This window comes from Helianthus annuus, chromosome 12 (assembly GCF_002127325.2).
Source record: "Helianthus annuus cultivar XRQ/B chromosome 12, HanXRQr2.0-SUNRISE, whole genome shotgun sequence".
Lineage (NCBI taxonomy): Eukaryota > Viridiplantae > Streptophyta > Magnoliopsida > Asterales > Asteraceae > Helianthus > Helianthus annuus.
Genome location: NC_035444.2, coordinates 56931760 through 56951807, shown reverse-complemented (window position 1 = coordinate 56951807; position 20048 = coordinate 56931760). Strand labels below are relative to the sequence as shown.

The following is a 20048-nucleotide window of genomic DNA, read 5'->3' as shown; positions in this document are numbered from 1 at the left end:
TCGGATTGGGCTTTAAAATGGTTCAATCAATTATTTATATATACTATTATATTGTAATACACTATTATATGTAATGTGACAGATGGAGATTATTTATATACACTATTATATGTAATGTGATACGTAATTTAATTCATATGAAAAATATATATATTTGTGTATTATATATGTTTAGTATTCAATTTGTGTAATACACAAACTATTATGGCATTTTAGTGTTACTAGACCGATTTTTGTGATAAATTCAGCCAATTGTGTGAGTTTGTTATATGATAATAAAAACACATCAATTATATAAAGTTTTATACAAATTATAATTATATGGTTTTCATTATAACTTAACATGTTTTATGTGACACCTATGCCACATGGTGTTTGATCATTTCTTGATGTTTGAATTGAATATACACCTTTTGAGGTTACTAGCTCTCAATACATAATGTTTAATTTTTTTATTCAACTCTCATTATTAAATAATAAGATCTTGTTAAATATAAAACATTAATGGCTGGAGTCAGTTGCTTGAAGCTTAAGACTTGAAAGTCAAAACTCAGAAGCAATGGTAATGTCGGGGAGTGCACATCTTTAAGAGTTGAATTCGAAATATAAAAAACATAAGTTTTTCTTCTATCTGTCTCTCTTTATTTAATATACCAAACATAAACATAAGTTTTTCATCTATCTATCTGTCTTCTTTATATAATATATTTGTATCAAATGAATACGAAAAAAAACCTATTATATTATTATTATTATTATTATTATTATTATTATTATTATTATTATTATTATTATTATTATTATTATTATTATTATTATTATTATTATTATTATTATTATTATTATTAACTTTAACGGTATCTTTTTCCATATACCTTTTAAAATACGATATTCTATGAAATTCTAATTATGCCGATGTAATGTATTAGTTACCGAAGCTGAATTGTGAGTAGTAATATACAAGTGATTGAAGCACAAACATACATATTATCAAAATTACCTCATATTTAGGCTTTTTTTACAATTTGATGCCGTTTACCCTTTTCATTATTATAATTCCACATAGATCATAGCGACAATTTGATGCCGTTTACCCTTTTTGTACATGACTATTTTTATCTACGAATCGATACAAATTACTCAAAACCGAGCTTTGAATAAGAATGTACGAGTTAAAAACCACAAACGTATATGTCATCAAAAAAACCTTGTGCTTGTGGTTTAGTTTTTTCTTTGTATAAAGTGACGCTACTTATTGCTATGTCCTTATTTTTATTTGTAATTCGATAAAAGTTTTATTTAAACAGGTAAAAATAGTTGATTTTTTTATACTTTACCTTGACGAACCGAGTCAATAATGTTTAAATAATATCAGTACCAATAATATATTCGTTTTTAAGGTTTTTTCGACACTATGACATAAAATTCATTAAAAACAAGGTTATAGTTGCAAATGAATGAATGTTATTTGTTTAATTATAAAATACAAAAAAAATTATACGAAATCGTATGTATTTCTTCTTCTGTACACACCAAAAATTACAAACAATAAATGTATTTTTAGGAATCCAAGGGAAGATTACGGCGATGAAGATCGTACGGCTGCCATAGATAATCCAAAGGACAAGGTCTCCCTTCATCCAGTCTGACCCAAGGTTTCCCTTTACCACTCCAATGCAACAAGCTCACCGGACCCGCATGCAGCCCCCGGCAGCTTCCTTTCACGTTATCTCCCCCAAGCCCATGTTGGTTCCACCGGTGGTCAATCGGCTCAATGTTTCCGGCGAACACCAGCAGAAACGGCGGCAACGAACCCAGCTCGTAAATCCTCTTTTTCCTCTGCAGTTCCATCCAGTTCTCAATCCTCCGCCGGTACTTTCCGCCTCTCCATTTCACCATATCCATTACCATCACACCGGTGTTGAAATAGCACGGGGTTTTCGATGAGAATACCCGAGATAATACCGGGTCGGACCAAAAGCTCTGTGTGAAGTATTTCGTGAAGTTTGCGTGGCAGTATTCCGGAGCTCCGATCACTCGGTTGTTGTGTAAAGTGATGCTCCAAAGCTTCTCTATGTCATCCACCAAAACGACGTCGGAGTCGAGGTATATGACTCGTTCTACACCCGGGTCGAGTATTTCGCCCAGGTAGTTTCGGGCGTAGTTAAGCGGGTTCTCGAGAGCGACCCGGATTGACGATGAAATGAGATTGATGACAGAGTCTTCTCTGAAAATGTAGAGTTTGAAGGTGAGAGAAGGGAATGTTTTGTGGAGGATCCGGGTCAACCCGCGGGGGGTGGATGGGTCGAACTCGGCGGTGATGAGGTGGAAGAAGAGGTTTTGAGGGCAGGAAGCGTGGCGGAGAAGGGAGTGGAGGGCGGCGATTGAGCCTCGAAGGTATTCGGAGTCGAGTGTCATTGCCACGTGGATGGTTGTGTTGGAGCATTCGACGCCGTTACGGTACTCCGGTGCCTCCGTGAAGCCGTTGTTCGTCGGGAAAGAACGGATTCCGTAGCCCAGCAACGGTAGAGAGAGGAATAGGATGACGGCGATAACATCTCCGTTTGGAAACCGGTTGCCACCCATCATCTTCATCTTTCACCGCCGTTGGTTAATATATATCATTTACAATTACAATTACGATGGAGGGTGGTTGTGACTCCTTCCTCTCTCTCTCTCTCTCTCTCTCTCTCTCTACGACTTTGTATGTATATATACAGGACAGGAGGTTTAAGATGGGGCTGCTTGCATACTTTTCCATATGCCACGCGCGGGAACAAATGTAAACAGGGTCCTGTAGCTACACGCGCTAGTCAGATTAGTATGAAAAATGACAAAGTTGTTAGATTATGTACAGGTAACATTTCCTTTTTTTCCAACACGACAGTACTTTAAGGTGCGTTTACTGTACTTTTATGTCTTTACCATAGACCTCATTAGATTGTTTTCAGGAAGGGTTTGGTAAAAGTTAATTGCTATTTATCTTTCAAGCTTGTAGTTACTTGTATGATTAATTGTGTACTTAAGAGCAATAGCACCCATAATGGTGTCTGCAGTTGTCTAAGTAGTATATATGGGGTTATATTTTGAGTGTCGAGTTCATTATAGGGTTAGAGTCAAATACAAGGTCTTTTAAAAATAATAAGTCGTATAAGGGTATCAAACTAACTCTGATTGTCCTTATTCAAGCGTCGTTGGAACCGTTCTATCGAACTCTATGATCCGAGATTTTAGGTTCTTGTTTTTATATATTTAGTTTGTAGATTTTAGACTTTATGTTTACACATTGTGTCTTTTTATTTATTATTGTCTCTTTTTTATATTTACGAAATTACGACTCATTGTGTCGTTTTTCTTCGTCACCGTGTCATATTTTCGGTATTGTGTTATATTTTACTCGATGTTGTGTTATATTTTGCGATCTATCTTGTCTTTATATATTTCTTATATTTAGGAGGCTTTTTAGAATACTTTTCCACTTCAATATAAACATGTAAGTATATATGTCACCTCCTATTTGAATACCTTAATCGAATTTAAAGTTGTATTTCAAATCACGAAATTAGGGAAATGAGATTTTACATTCTTGTATGCACGGTATAACTTTTTACATTTCATAATTAACTTTTATTGTGTATCTTCTATAGTTAATGATAATATTCATCTTAAAACTATTTTTAAGTAAAACGATATACTCCACAGTCCACACAGGGGCGGTTCTTAATAGGAGACTGGTAGGGCCACGGCCCGGGTAAGTTTTTCGGCCGTAGTGTTAATTTTCCGCATTTCGATCGAAATTTTTTATATATACTATGTTTGGCCCGGGCTTGTCCGGGCTTTTTTTAATGCCCGTGTCTTTCGGCCCTGGCATGTTCAACGGGTAAGATCCGCTGCCACTGACTCCACATGATACAATAGTAAACTAGTCAGGTAAAATCAAAATGTTGCAAAGTCAAAAAGGGTAAATATAATTAGAAGAACATGGCGAATTGTGTAACATAACAATAATAGAGGTATTGTGAAAATGAAATGAAGAGTTGATTTAATAGGGAATCTGAAAGAGATGAAAGTCTGAGCTGTCAAACTTAAGACCCAGCTGGCTTGCACGGGGTAAAGTTAAAGTGTTTGGTTCGGCAGAACAAAGTCTGGTCCCACCTCCAAGTGTCCACGTGCCAACCAACAACTCACACCCTCTCTACAATAAAAATACAAATAGTGATTGTTATAGGACATGTGCAATCAACAAATTCTAAAAACGCAAGCCACTCCACAATTCTTACCATTATATTTTACCAATCAATATATGGTTAAGTTTTCGCATCTTTTTAGCAACTTTATTATTATCATGTTATGAATTTAAATGGAGATAGATGATAAACAGGCAATAAGTTCGTGTTGTTATCCCTTTTTGAATAGCAAAATTAAGTATTTTAAAGACTATGTCTGAAGACTCAAAAACCAGTTGGTCCGAGCTGGTAAGAGTAGAGCTTCAGATGACCTTGACTAAACCTGCAAGATCACAAGGAAGAAATCACAGTGTTAGCCTCGTCACAGGGAGGGGGGACTTTCTGTGACCAAGCTCGGGCGTGAGAGTAAGTATGTGCGAGGAGAAGTAAGTCAGGGAGAGAGAGGAGAGTTTAGAGATAGAAAGTAGCGATTACCCTTTTTGGAAGTCTTGGCGGGGTATTTATACTTTTGGGGTATGCTGACGTGGCAAGTTAGTTAGGGTCGGACCAGTCGCTATCAGGTAGTTAAAGTTGTGGGACCCGGGTTAGTTAGGAAGGACCCAAGTGACTGATCGTTCCGTCTGGGATACTAGGTGCGACTAGCCCCTTGAGCTTACGTTCCGACCTTGTGCTCATCGGGCATTCGGTCCGACCAAGGATGTATCCTCATCAAGTCCCCCTAGTTCGTAGCGTTTGTTTAGCAAAAGCTTCGGACTAAATAGCGAAGTTTTTGTGATTCGGTGCTTTTATCTGCCGCAGTTTTTGTTAATTTTTGAATTTTGAATTCTGGCGGTGATTTTCGTTTGGTGACCGTCGGTTATTTTATCTTTTTTTTGACCGGTGTGACTTTTGACATGCATCATCCATCATGACGTGTCGCCACTCGATTGGCTGTCTTGAGGCGGTGAATGTCTCTATAAAAGGGAAAAAATAACTTTTTATTTCCACCTTTTCACTTCATCTTCTTCCTTTTCTTTCTCTCTGAGGTAAAACATTGTTATCGAGTAGGTTAGTGTCTTCTTCTAGTCATGGCTTATAAGAGTAATTTGTCCGGCTGATTCAATATTTTAAACCGAAATGGTCTGGAGTGGTATGTGAATCAGTATTCGATTCCATCTTCTTTACACCCTGTTCTTCCTACGAAGGATACGGCCATTTATCCCTTCGTTCAGGGCAAAATTGGTGTTTACACCCGAATGTTCGATTATTGTAACTATTGTCTTCCCTTAACAAAGTTTTTAATCGAAGTTCTGATGTTCCACGAGGTTCATCTCTCTCAGATGAACCCCTTTGGCCTTGCCAAGGTGTGCCAGTTTGAACTTGCTTGTCGCGGCTTAGAGTCTGACCCGGATTTAGATGTGTTTGTCACACCCCGGTTTCCACGTGTATCACAGGTGGGCCCGGTGGGGGATTACCGTGACGTAGTTGGCAACAATATAGTCAAACCACACAATTATATGAATGCACAGCGGAAGCATAAAGATAATATATTTCAACTTTAAGTGTAATATCAATGTATCACCATTGTTGAAATAATAATCCACAGGGGATCAATAAAAATAACAAAAAGTATTGTTCAACAGACTTCAGGCATCTTAAGCTTGCGAGGCTTCTAATGATGCTAAGGAGAAATCCCAGCCAATTGCGCCTAGTACCTGCATTTAGTCTTTTGGGGAAAATACGTCAGTTTACACTGGTAAATACGTTCAACTGACACTTTTGTAAAAATGTTTAATAAAATTTGGTTTAAATGCTCAAGGCACAAACTCTTTATAACTTGGGATAATTTATAATTAAATCTTGTAAAGAATTACATGTTACTATGCGTTCGGTCGCCCGAGTCGTATCGGGTTAAAGTTTAATAGACACACCACACAGTATAAAACCGTGGCGGGTAACCAACGGCTACACTTTTATAATTATAGACATAATGCCGGGTGTACGCCTACACCGGGATGTCAAGGTCGTGGCCATTCGTAAATGCTGCCAAGGATATCCGGGACATGGTCATTAAGCCCCCAAAGGCGTTAAGCCAACAAAACAAGTTTTTAAACGGGTCATATTGATAATACCCAACTACAAATGAGATGGGGTCAATTGCCCGACCAAGCGGTATTTTAGATACCGTAACCCAAGCCCGTATAACGGAAAATAAGTTAAAAGTATTTACCTTTGCAAGTATAATCCTTAATTGAATAAATCACAGATAGCTTTTACTGGTCTCCTATTCTGGAACGAAGGTTTTAAAGTAACCTATTAGAATCCTAACGGGTCTTTATATTTGCCGTAGCTTAGACCGGTCAGTTTCAAAGGATAGTTACGGTTTAATCGCGTGAAAGGCGAAAACCGTGAATGGAGTGTGATTTTGACCCAACAAGTTTGAAGACTTGTTTTATATGGGTATAATAATCATACTCTGGATTTTGGGGTCAAAACGATATGGTTTGACCCGTTTCGGCTAACTTATGTAAACTAGTTACATAAGCCGAACCGTGCGCGCAAAAGGCGCAACGGGTAACCGTAGGAGTCCTACACTTGTTTCCTAAGTCAATATGCCTTAAAGAGGTTGTGGTATCAGTAGGATACCTTCCGTAATGCCCGTAACGAGTTTAAGTTCATATTATGCCCCGTAGGGGTATTTTGGTCTTTTTAAAGATTATAAAAGAGGTTTTTAGAGTTCTACAGGAAATCTGAGTTTCCCGAACAGTTTATAAAGTCTAAATTACTTTATTTATTATTTAAAATCAGTAGCAACTGGAATCGGGTCAAAAGACCTTGTAGAACTCAAGTTATGGCCGAAAAGGGCATATTCGGTATTTACCGAACCGTTGCCATAACCGCAGGTTATGAGCAGGTTAAAAAATAATTAAATATCTTTAAAAATCCCAAAATATTATTTTACAACAGTAAGTAAAAGGTTTGGTGTCGAAATCCGGGTTTAGATAGGCGTTATGCTAATTGCGCTATTTAATTACTAAAGTTTCGCAATTTGCGCTATTTAGCATAACTCATATTCTGGACCTCGGATTGACGTGAAATTTTAGGGACACGCTTAGAAATCAGTAACCAAGGTTATGATCCGTTCACGTGTCCGAAATTCTCGTTTTAATTTATAAAGGGCGTTACGGTCAACTTTTAAGCATTTAACGGAAATGTGTAAAAGACTCAGACAAATGACGAACCGGTCACAGAGGGTTATACCATCATGTAACCTGGTCCTAAGAGAGTCCTAAGGCATATCTAAATCAAACTTTAACGAGTCAGAACTGAAGTCAATGCAAAAGTCAAACTTTTGCGACTATCGGCTCCGAACCGGGTCAAAACAGAAAATGGTCGGATCAAACAAGCTTAGACTAGTTTATATACTTATTATTATGTTTTATGAGTGTTCAAACAGGTTACATATCATCTACATTACAGATTATGCAAGAAATCGCAAAATGACATTTCTGTTGACTTTTTCTAAGCACGTTTGACTCGATATTTGAACTAGTTAGAGTGGGAATCAGAGGGTGCCCTTTTAGGGGTTTAATGCCCACATGATTACCATCATATAACTATCTTTGATTCGACAAACAACTGGACCATTCGTGATTTATCGCAAAGTCAATCGTTAATTACGACGGATTGACTTTTAGGCTAAAACTATGGAAAAACGAAACCACAAAGGGTTAGGCAACTTACAGAAGCTTGGTGCACGACTAAGAATGATAGAGGAATGCTTGAGAGCTCCAAGAATGATCAGAAGGTAAGTTTTGAGGTGTGTTTCACTTATGCACAATGCATGGCCTTTTATAGTGAAAGAATGGACCTAAGATCATTACACATCAACCTACAATGGAGTATGGATGTTCAGCAGGTGGCCCTTGGTGCTAGGAGGCAAGTAGAGGGCGCCCATGCTTCATTTATTGCCCTTTTGATCATTCACAACTTCAAACAACAAGTCTGTCCAAAGTTTCTGCATCTGGGACATTCACGCGGCCCGCATTAGATTTCATGCAGCTTGTACGCGGGCCGCATGAATCTTCATGTCAGACGCGTATTCACAGGTGGCTCGCGGCCCGCTTCAACTTGCTTGTTTCACTCAGGCGGGCCGCCTGAGGCCTGTTTTCAAAGATTTTTAAATCTTTTGTAATGATGAACCGAATCTTCGGTAATTAATAACCTGACCTTTCGGGTTCGAAGGGGTAACTTTGCGATTTGGCCCTCGGTTAATTACAATTAAGGGCCTCGTGCCATTTACCCAAACTGTTAAGTCCCCGGTTAGTTTAATTACTATCCGGAAAGCCTTAACTTTCATTGTTGACGCTTTTAACCCCTCTCGTACGAATTGGATCATAACTTTCTCGTTTGAAAACGGAACTTCGCGAAATTTATATAGTACATTCTAGTGAGCGTATTTTACTGTTACAAAGCCTCGGGTTCGTCAAAGGGTCACTCAGAGGTATAATTAAACATGTTGACACAGTTAACGCCTGCAGCTTGTAATCTCTCACTTTCTTCCGCGTTTCGCTTCCGTACGATCCATGATTTATTCGTTTGAAGGTACGAGCATCATTTAGGGCTACTATACAGTATATTTACCCTTTGTTGACATTTATAACCCTCGAATTTACATACTTTCAAGGTTTGTCAACTTTAGTCCTTTATTTATTATTTAATGCCACGTGTAAACTAATGACACGTGTTAACACATTATTGGACACAAAATTTCGAGGTGTTACATCCTCACCCCCTTAAAATAAATCTCGACCCGAGATTTACTCAAACAAATAAGGGTATTTCTCTTTCATCGTGGCTTCAACTTCCCACGTGAATTCGGGACCTCTACGGGCATCCCACTTGACCTTTACTATAGGTACATGCTTCCTTCGAAGCTTCTTTACCTGTCGATCTTCAATCGACAAAGGCTTCTCTACAAATTTCAAGCTCTCATCTATATGCACATCTGTGTGTGGGATCACTAATGATTCATCAGCGAAGCACTTCTTTAGATTGCAGATGTGGAACACATTGTGAATTCCATTGAGCTCTTCTGGTAAGTTTAACTTATAGGCAACTGACCCGACACGTTCGATAACCTCGAAAGGTCCTATGTATCTCGGGCTTAGTTTGCCTTTCTTACCGAAACGCATCACCCCCTTCCAGGGTGATACTTTAAGTAACACCTTTTCACCTACTTCGAAGTGAAAATCTTTACGCTTTGGATCCGCGTAACTCTTCTGCCTATCTCGAGCAGCTTTGAGACGGTCTCGAATCTGGACAATCTTGTCCGTCGTTTCGAAGACTATCTCTGGTCCTGATAACTGGACATCTCCAACCTCCGCCCAACATACAGGCGATCTACACTTTCTACCGTATAATGCCTCAAAGGGCGCATCCTTAATGCTGGTATGGTAGCTATTGTTGTAGGAGAATTCGATTAGTGGTAGGTTCTTATCCCAATTACCACCTAAATCGATAGCACATGCACGCAGCATGTCTTCCAACGTTTGAATAGTACGCTCACTCTGACCGTCTGTCTGAGGATGGTTAGCCGTACTAAAATTCAAACGTGTGCCCAAAGATTGCTGGAAGCTTTTCCAGAAATGCGACGTGTATCTAGTATCCCGATCCGAGATAATAGACACAGGTATGCCATGCAACGCTACAATCTTATCAACGTATAATTGGGCTAACATGTCGGAGCTGTAAGTCTCCTTGATGGGTAAGAAATGCGCTGATTTAGTCAGCCTATCAACGATAACCCATATTGTGTCGTTTCCTTTCCTCGTCTTGGGCAACTTGGTAATAAAATCCATAGTTACACATTCCCACTTCCATTCAGGAAGTTCAGGCTGTTGTAGCAAGCCAGATGGCTTCTGATGCTCAGCCTTGACTTGCGCACAAGTTAAGCATTTTGCTACATAAGCGGCTACAGACTTTTTCAAGCCTATCCACCAATAATTTGCCTTTAGATCCTGATACATCTTATCAGCTCCCGGGTGAACAGAATATTTGGAACTATGGGCTTCCTGGAGGATAACATCTCGTAGTCCTCCATAAATCGGAACCCATATTCGTCCATTCAATCGTAAAATTCCGTCCTTGCTAAGAGTTAACTGCTCCTCAGTTACTCCTAACTTCTCCTTAGGATAGTTAGCTTCCAACACAGCTTCTCTCTGTGCAGCTAACACCCTTTCAATCAAATTATTCTTGACTTCAATGCTCTTGGCATTGATTCGGATGGGTTTTACCCTTTCCTTTCTACTCAGGGCATCAGCGACTACATTCGCCTTGCCGGGATGATATCTGATCTCACAATCATAATCATTTAAAGTCTCCATCCAACGGCATTGCCTCATGTTTAATTCCTTCTGATTAAACAGATGTTGAAGGCTCTTGTGATCCGAATAGATCACAAACTTGATACCATACAGGTAATGCCTCCACAGTTTTAGTGCGAACACAACAGCACCCAGCTCCAAGTCATGGGTGGTGTAATTCTTCTCGTGCACCTTTAACTGTCTCGAAGCATAGGCAATGACTTTGCCCTTTTGCATGAGCACACACCCCATGCCAGTGTGTGATGCGTCGCAGTAAACTACGAACTCCTCGGTACCTTCCGGTAGTGTCAACACAGGGGCGTTGCTCAGCTTTTGCTTTAAAATATCAAAGGACTCTTGCTGCTTAGGGCCCCAAACAAACTTTTCCTTCTTCTTGGTCAAGGAAGTTAAGGGCGCAGCAATCCTTGAAAAATTTTCAATGAATCGCCTGTAGTATCCTGCTAACCCCAGGAAACTACGAATCTCAGTAGGCGTCTTTGGCTCTTGCCAATTCATGACAGCCTCTACTTTAGCGGGATCCACTTGGATACCACGCTCGCTGACAACGTGTCCTAGAAATTGGACTGCTCGTAGCCAGAATTCGCACTTGGAGAATTTGGCATAGAGTTTCTCATGATGTAGCAGTTTGAGAATACAGCTAAGGTGTTTCTCATGGTCAGCGCGGTTCTTCGAGTATATAAGAATATCGTCGATGAAGACGATGACGAATTTGTCCAAGTACGGCTTGCAGACGCGATTCATGAGATCCATGAACGCAGCCGGTGCATTTGTGAGCCCAAAAGGCATCACTAGGAACTCATAGTGACTGTATCGAGTCCTAAATGTTGTTTTATGCACGTCTTCATCTCTGACTTTCAGTTGATGGTAGCCTGACCTCAAATCAATCTTCGAAAAGTAACTTTCCCCTTGTAACTGATCGAACAGATCGTCGATCCTCGGCAAGGGATATCTATTTTTTATCGTGACTTTATTAAGCTCGCGATAATCGATGCACAGACGCATCGATCCGTCCTTCTTCTTAACAAACAGGACAGGTGCTCCCCAGGGAGATGAACTAGGTTTGATGAAACCTTTAGCCAGTAGTTCATCCAGCTGGGTCCTTAATTCCTTCATCTCGGTTGGCGCTAGCCTGTAAGGTGCTCTAGCAATCGGAGCTGCTCCAGGGATGATATCGATCCTGAATTCCACTTGTCTATCTGGCGGCAAACCAGGCAGATCCTCAGGGAAAACTTCTGGATATTCCGAAATGACGGGGATGTCTTCTAACTTCGGTTTAGGCTCTTCAATAATCACCTGTGCCATGTAGATGACACAACCCTTCTTTAAACATTTTGAAGCTTTGAGCATAGTCACTTGCTCAGGCGATCCGTACTGGGTATCTCCCCGAATGGTAAGCGATTCACCAGCCGGAGTCTTTATCACAATCTGCTTTCTGTTGCAGACGATCTGGGCCTGGTTGTGAGATAACCAGTCCATACCCAATACTAGGTCAAACCGGCCAATTTAAAGGGAAGTAGAGATAGAGGAAAAGAGTGGTTCTTAATGGATATCACACATCCATCTAACACAGTGGAGACGGTTTCTATGGTGCCATCTGCTAGCTCTACCTCGTAATTCACATTTAAGGTTTTGACAGGCATATTCAGCAATTTGCAAAATTTATGATCTACGAAAGACTTATCAGCGCCTGAATCAAAAAGTACTCTTGCAAAGATATCATTTACGAGAAAAGTACCTGTGATTACGTTGCCATCCAGCACTGCTTCTTTCGCCTCCATCCTGAAGACTCTAGCATTGTTCTTCTTGCCTTCTTCAGGCTTCTTGGCATATTTAGGGCAGTTGCTTTTAATATGCCCCTTCTCGTTGCAGTTATAGCAGGTAGCATCTTTTATTTTTTTTGCAGTCCACGGTCTTGTGGTCTTTGGACTTGCACAACCCGCAAGCATACGACCTCGACTGGGTCTGCGAGTTTGACTCGAGCCTACACTTTCCAAAGTGATGTCTCTTACAAGTCTTGCACTTGGGCTTCTCACCAGTCTGTTGCCCATCCTTCCTTGACTCCGACCCTCTCTTGTTATCACCGTTTCCACGGTGTTTCTTGCTCGACCTCCGTGAAGTTTCATCTTCACGCTTTCTCTTTTCAGCTTCTTTGTTCCTTAGCGATCTTTGTCGGACCGTATCCAGAGTAAGGGACAAAGATATATCAGCTACAGATCGAAAGGTCGCTGGCCGAGAGGCCTTCACGCTTGCCTTTATTTCGGGGGCTAACCCACCGATGAAACGAGCGATTCTCTTTGGTTCCGGGGTCACCAGATATGGAACCAACCGAGACATCGTGTTGAAGCTCGTTAGGTAAGCTTGGCAGTCAAGGTTCGTCATCACTAATGATAGAAAATCAGATTCTATCTTTTCCACCTCATGTTGAGGGCAGTAATTCTCCTTAATGAGAGAAACGAATTCCTCCCATGTCATGCTGTAAAGAACAGCCTTTCCCGAGGCCTGAACCAACGACCTCCACCAGGCTAGGGCCTCGCCCTTGAATGATTGAGACACAAACTTTACCACGTCTCTTTCCGCACAGCCGCTGATGTCCACTACGGTGTCCATCTCGTCAAGCCATGTCATACAATCGACCGCTCCTTTCTTCCCGTTGAAGTCTCGGGGCTTGCATGATACAAAGTATTTGTAGGTGCAGCCTCTGGCGCGAGATGCGTCAGTATATACTCTTTCTTGACGGACACTGTTTTCATTGGACGAATGATTATCATCGTCCTTTTTAGGCTTGGACAGCGGTTTGCTGTGAGATTTTGTGTGGGTTCTCGGCTTTGAGTGTGGCTTGGATATAGACCGGCTCCGAGATTCAGTATATTCCTCATATTGTCGATCCAGAGCTGCCTTAACAGCATTATCGACAAGAGCTTTCAGCTCTGCGCCCGTCAGATGAACTTGGGCGTTATCATATTCGTCTTCCTTCGAGTGGCTATTTTCTCCTCTAGGGTCAGCCATGGTAACTTAAATCTGTTACAGAAGATAACGAAAATTTTATTTAGGAGTTTATTTTGGAATTGTCTTTTATGGCAATTCATTAACCATGGTAACAGAGAACATATTTGGTTAATTTGTTACTCACTTTTATTTAGGATTTGAACATACTTATCCTAATTACAAATAATATTGCTATTGGCACAATGCCTAGTCACGAGGACGTTATTATAATATTAGCCGAGATTACAGAGAATCAAGGTATGAAGGTTTGAACCGTAGTCCTTTTACCCTTTCTGACAGGGAGTCATAGACCACCACTGTCTTTTGTCTTATTATGACAACAATCATGGCCCATAGGCCCTACATCACTAATGGATGCTTAATAATTCGGCCCGTAGGCACTACATCGCTAATGGATGTTTAACAAGTCTGGCCCGTAGGCACTACATCGCTAATGGATGTTAAATAATTGATCATCTTTATTGACGATTTAACCCATGATTTATTATATCATTAATTTGGGCTTTGGAATCCTTAGAAGGATTCTTATATAAGAATGACGCGTGCGATTTTAACGAATCACATCTGTCATGAACGTTAACATGATTACAGAGGTTAACTGGAATTTTGAATCTTTTAATCAGGTCTTACCATCTTGGCCGGGTCTACAAGACACCTGGCTAGGTTTCACTCTTAAGATCCTTTATTTAGGCAGATTTAAATTTAAAAGGAGTGATTTTGATTTATTTCATATATAGTAATAACAAAAATGAAATTTATAACATAACATTCCATAACTTCAAATACGATTACACGCTGCCCTAAACGGGACTTTTAAACAAGTACATACCTACATAGAGGTTAATAAAGAGACAAGTCCACGCAGGGACCAATACAAGATAAGTGTCCACGCAGGGACTAAAGGATAAGTCCACGTAGGGACTGAAATACGATAAACGTCCACGCAGGGACTTATTTAAAATAGACATTACATTAGAACATATATATAGACTAATGGTCACGTTTCTTCTTCTTGCCCTTCAACAGGTTTGCTAGACCCTTAAGGAATCCCCTGTTGTTCTTTCGTTCTTCCTCGAAATCCCGTTCCACACGACTTAACCGACGGAGGATTTCTTCTTGTTCAGGAGGAAAGAAACGTGGTTGTGGTGCCGGTTGCGGAACTGGAGGTCTAGGAGGAGCTGGATACCCATGAGCTGAGTAGTCCGGTATCCCTAGGTTTCCAAAAGCTCCGTCGGGATAGCGGGCATTATACCTAGCCGCTATCACATATGGGTCGCGCTCATAGTTGTAATTGTAATGCGTATGCGACGGCTGATCGAACGGGTTGTATGCCGTTGGACCCGTGTATGCAGGTATTGGGTGGTCATACCCAAATGGTGGCGAAGATGGTGCAACTGGTGCGGAGTTCGCCTCCTGTACTGGACTTGAAGGTCCTTCTTCAGGTACTGACGGATAGTGACTAGCACTCGAGTGGCGAGGGGTGCTGAAATGGAATTCCCCTCCTCGGGTAGACATCCGTGCGCCTGATCTTCTACGCCTTGGCCGATCTGGAATTACTGGTTGAACCGGTGGCGGTGGTGGTGGCGTAACGGCCACAAACCGCGAATCCTCTGAAGGATCCTGTTGTTGCTGCTGCTCGTGTTGCGCTGTCTGATGGGAGGGTGTGAAGTACCACTCGTGCTGGTTGAACAGCGCTTGAAAACTATCTGGCCCTGATAAGGTGTGCCATGAAAAGAAGATCCATCAGAGATCTCAATAGGATGTGTGGGCGTACCACGAGCAGGTTCTATGGGATCTGTGTCCTCATCCATATGGTCTTCTGAGAAGTGATCCTGTGGTCCTAACGGGACAAAGCCTGCAGGTTCCTGAATGTAATCTGCTGGGTTAAACTGACCTCTGAAGTAAGGAGTGGGATCATCAAAAGCACGGTGCGATGCGGATCGCTGTAGAGGTAAAAAGGATGGTTGAGGGTTATTGGGATCATTTTCGGAATCTGGTCCGAACTAGTGACGGTATGATGGCGTCGAGCTATGCGAGGTAGAATGTCTCGCAGGTTCAAAAAGCTTCGTCTCTGTGGTTCTTCACTCCTTGTACTGGAAGGAGCTCGCGTGTTCGAAGGTCCAGCTTCGTGATCATGGTGAGTAATGATCGTTCCTCTGCCTCTTCCTCCTCTTCCTCGTCTGATTGCAGGTGGCATTTTTCCTGCTTTTAAAACTTTAAATAACAATAAACAATAAAAAGACAAACTGGAATAACAAATTCGAATTTGTCCTATGTTCTTGTCTAGACTCAAGTATGTGCAATTATGTAACTGAGATTAAACACAAAGGCTAGTGTTTAATTCACTCAGTGTTGGCTCTGATACCAACCTGTCACACCCCGGTTTCCACGTGTATCACCGGTGGGCCCGGTGGGGGATTACCGTGACGTAGTTGGCAACAATATAGTCAAACCACACAATTATATGAATGCACAGCGGAAGCATAAAGATAATATATTTCAACTTTAAGTGTAATATCAATGTATCACCATTGTTGAAATAATAATCCACAGGGGATCAATAAAAATAACAAAAAGTATTGTTCAACAGACTTCAGGCATCTTAAGATTGCGAGGCTTCTAATGATGCTAAGGAGAAATCCCAGCCAATTACGCCTAGTACCTGCATTTAGTCTTTTGGGGAAAATACGTCAGTTTACACTGGTAAATACGTTCAACTGACACTCTTGTAAAAATGTTTAATAAAATTTGGTTTAAATGCTCAAGGCACAAACTCTTTATAACTTGGGATAATTTATAATTAAATCTTGTAAAGAATTACATGTTACTATGCGTTCGGTCGCCCTAGTCGTATCGGGTTAAAGTTTAATAGACACACCACACAGTATAAAACCATGGCGGGTAACCAACGGCTACACTTTTATAATTATAGACATAATGCCGGGTGTACGCCTACACCGGGATGTCAAGGTCGTGGCCATTCGTAAATGCTTCCAAGGATATCCGGGACATGGTCATTAAGCCCCCAAAGGCGTTAAGCCAACAAAACAAGTTTTTAAACGGGTCACATTGATAATACCCAACTACAAATGAGATGGGGTCAATTGCCCGACCAAGCGGTATTTTAGATACCGTAACCCAAGCCCGTATAACGGAAAATAAGTTAAAAGTATTTACCTTTGCAAGTATAATCCTTAATTGAATAAATCACAGATAGCTTTTACTAGTCTCCTATTCTGGAACGAAGGTTTTAAAATAACCTATTAGAATCCTAACGGGTCTTTATATTTGCCGTAGCTTCGACCGGTCAGTTTCAAAGGATAGTTACGGTTTAATCGCGTGAAAGACGAAAACCGTGAATGGAGTGTGATTTTGACCCAACAAGTTTGAAGACTTGTTTTATATGGGTATAATAATCATACTCTGGATTTTGGGGTCAAAACAATATGGTTTGACCCGTTTCGGCTAACTTATGTAAACTAGTTACATAAGCCGAACCGTGCGCGCAAAAGGCGCAACGGATAACCGTAGGAGTCCTACACTTGTTTCCTAAGTCAATATGCCTTAAAGAGGTTGTGGTATCAGTAGGATACCTTCCGTAATGCCCGTAACGAGTTTAAGTTCATATTATGCCCCGTAGGGGTATTTTGGTCTTTTTAAAGATTATAAAAGAGGTTTTTAGAGTTCTACAGGAAATCTGAGTTTCCCGAACAGTTTATAAAGTCTAAAATACTTTATTTATTATTTAAAATCAGTAGCAACTGGAATCGGGTCAAAAGACCTTGTAGAACTCAAGTTATGGCCGAAAAGGGCATATTCGGTATTTACCGAACCGTTGCCATAACCGCAGGTTATGAGCAGGTTAAAAAATAATTAAATATCTTTAAAAATCTCAAAATATTATTTTACAACAGTAAGTAAAAGGTTTGGTGTCGAAATCCGGGTTTAGATAGGCGTTATGCTAATTGCGCTATTTAATTACTAAAGTTTCGCAATTTGCGCTATTTAGCATAATTCATATTCTGGACCTCGGATTGACGTGAAATTTTAGGGAAATTCTTAGAAATCAGTAACCAAGGTTATGATCCGTTCATGTGTCCGAAATTCTCGTTTTAATTTATAAAGGGCGTTACGGTCAACTTTTAAGCATTTAACGGAAATGTGTAAAAGACTCGGACAAACGACGAACCGGTCACAGAGGGTTATACCATCATGTAACCTGGTCCTAAGAGAGTCCTAAGGCATATCTAAATCAAACTTTAACGGGTCAGAACTGAAGTCAATGCAAAAGTCAAACTTTTGCGACTTTCGGCTCCGAACCGGGTCAAAACAGAAAATGGTCGGATCAAACAAGCTTAGACTAGTTTATATACTTATTATCATGTTTTATGAGTGTTCAAACAGGTTACATATCATCTACATTACAGATTATGCAAGAAATCGCAAAATGACATTTCTGTTGACTTTTTCTAAGCACGTTTGTCTCGATATTTGAACTAGTTAGAGTGGGAATCAGAGGGTGCCATTTTAGGGGTTTAATGCCCACATGATTACCATCATATAACTATCTTTGATTCGACAAACCACTGGACCATTCGTGATTTATCGCAAAGTCAATCGTTAATTACGACGGATTGACTTTTAGGCTAAAACTATGGAAAAACGAAACCACAAAGGGTTAGGCAACTTACAGAAGCTTGGTGCACGACTAAGAATGATAGAGGAATGCTTGAGAGCTCCAAGAATGATCAGAAGGTAAGTTTTGAGGTGTGTTTCACTTATGCACAATGCATGGCCTTTTATAGTGAAAGAATGGACCTAAGATCATTACACATCAACCTACAATGGAGCATGGATGTTCAGCAGGTGGCCCTTGGTGCTAGGAGGCAAGTAGAGGGTGCCCATGCTTCATTTATTGCCCTTTTGATCGTTCACAACTTCAAACAACAAGTCTGTCCAAAGTTTCTGCATCTGGGACATTCACGCGGCCCGCATTAGATTTCATGCAGCTTGTACGCGGGCCGCATGAATCTTCATGTCAGACGCGTATTCACAGGTGGCTCGCGGCCCGCTTCAACTTGCTTGTTTCACTCAGGCGGGCCGCCTGAGGCCTGTTTTCAAAGATTTTTAAATCTTTTGTAATGATTAACCGAATCTTCGGTAATTAATAACCTCACCTTTCGGGTTCGAAGGGGTAACTTTGCGATTTGGCCCTCGGTTAATTACAATTAAGGGCCTCGTGCCATTTACCCGAACTGTTAAGTCCCCGGTTAGTTTAATTACTATCCGGAAAGCCTTAACTTTCATTGTTGACGCTTTTAACCCCTCTCGTACGAATTTGATCATAACTTTCTCGTTTGAAAACGGAACTTCGCGAAATTTATATAGTACATTCTAGTGAGCGTATTTTACTGTTACAAAGCCTCGGGTTCGTCAAAGGGTCACTCAGAGGTATAATTAAACATGTTGACACAGTTAACCCCTGCAGCTTGTAATCTCTCACTTTCTTCCGCGTTTCGCTTCCGTACGATCCATGATTTATTCGTTTGAAGGTACGAGCATCATTTAGGGCTACTATACAGTATATTTACCCTTTGTTGACATTTATAACCCTCGAATTTACATACTTTCAAGGTTTGTCAACTTTAGTCCTTTATTTATTATTTAATGCCACGTGTAAACTAATGACACGTGTTAACACATTATTGGACACAAAATTTCGAGGTGTTACAGTGTTCCGGGCTTTTTACAAACTGAACCGGTCCGGTGACTGGTGTACTTTCAAGACTCGGAAGAAGAACGCTTGCTGTTATTCATGGATTACCACCAGTTTGAAAGACTGGAAAGATCGTTTCTTTTTAGTGGACGATCGGTGTGTTCCGTCCGATATGACTTGGAGGTTGAAGAGATCCCGACTTCCCGATCCACTTCCGGAAGATTTTGAGTTTGATAGAGATTTGTACGCAGCCATGATTAAGGAGGTTGGCCGTGTTCAAAAGTTTCCGGAACACATCCTAGTCATGGGGAGGATAAGCACGATTTGGTACGAACCAGAATATTACCCTACCATAAAGTGGAACGGAAAGGGTTAGTTATGTTCCTAGTTCAAGCACCATTTTTTTCGCACCTTAGTATTGTTTGTTCTTATGTTTTCTTTACGTAAGTATATGTATATTACATATCGCCCCTTTCTTCTTTTTTTTTGTGTGCAGCCATGGGATTAAAAGAAGCTTTGAGGTTGAAATCATTCGATTCTACTGAGCTCGACGTCCGAGCTACTAAGACACCGAAGGGGAATCCTCCATACCTTTCTGTGGTCCAGGAGAATCTCTATCTAATCAGAGAGCCCGTTGCCATGACTGGTCAGGGAGGCTCGGGCTCGGCTCCTTCGGCACAGGCGTTAAACGTGGTGTCGGTTCAAGCGGCAGAGGTAGCAAGCGGGGATAAGGGAAAGAAGACAGGTTCGAGGCGGGGCGAAGGGATCTGGTTC

General features: G+C 40.8%; 1 protein-coding gene across 1 annotated transcript; it reads right to left on the bottom strand.

Annotated features, from left to right (window-relative positions):
* Positions 1 to 1425: 1425 nt before the first annotated feature.
* Positions 1426 to 2695, bottom strand: LOC110895020 (probable galacturonosyltransferase-like 9). Its single transcript, XM_022142278.2, has one exon. The coding sequence runs from the start codon at positions 2593 to 2595 to the stop codon at positions 1561 to 1563; it is 1035 nt and encodes a 344-aa protein (XP_021997970.1). The 5' UTR covers positions 2596 to 2695; the 3' UTR covers positions 1426 to 1560.
* Positions 2696 to 20048: the final 17353 nt, after the last annotated feature.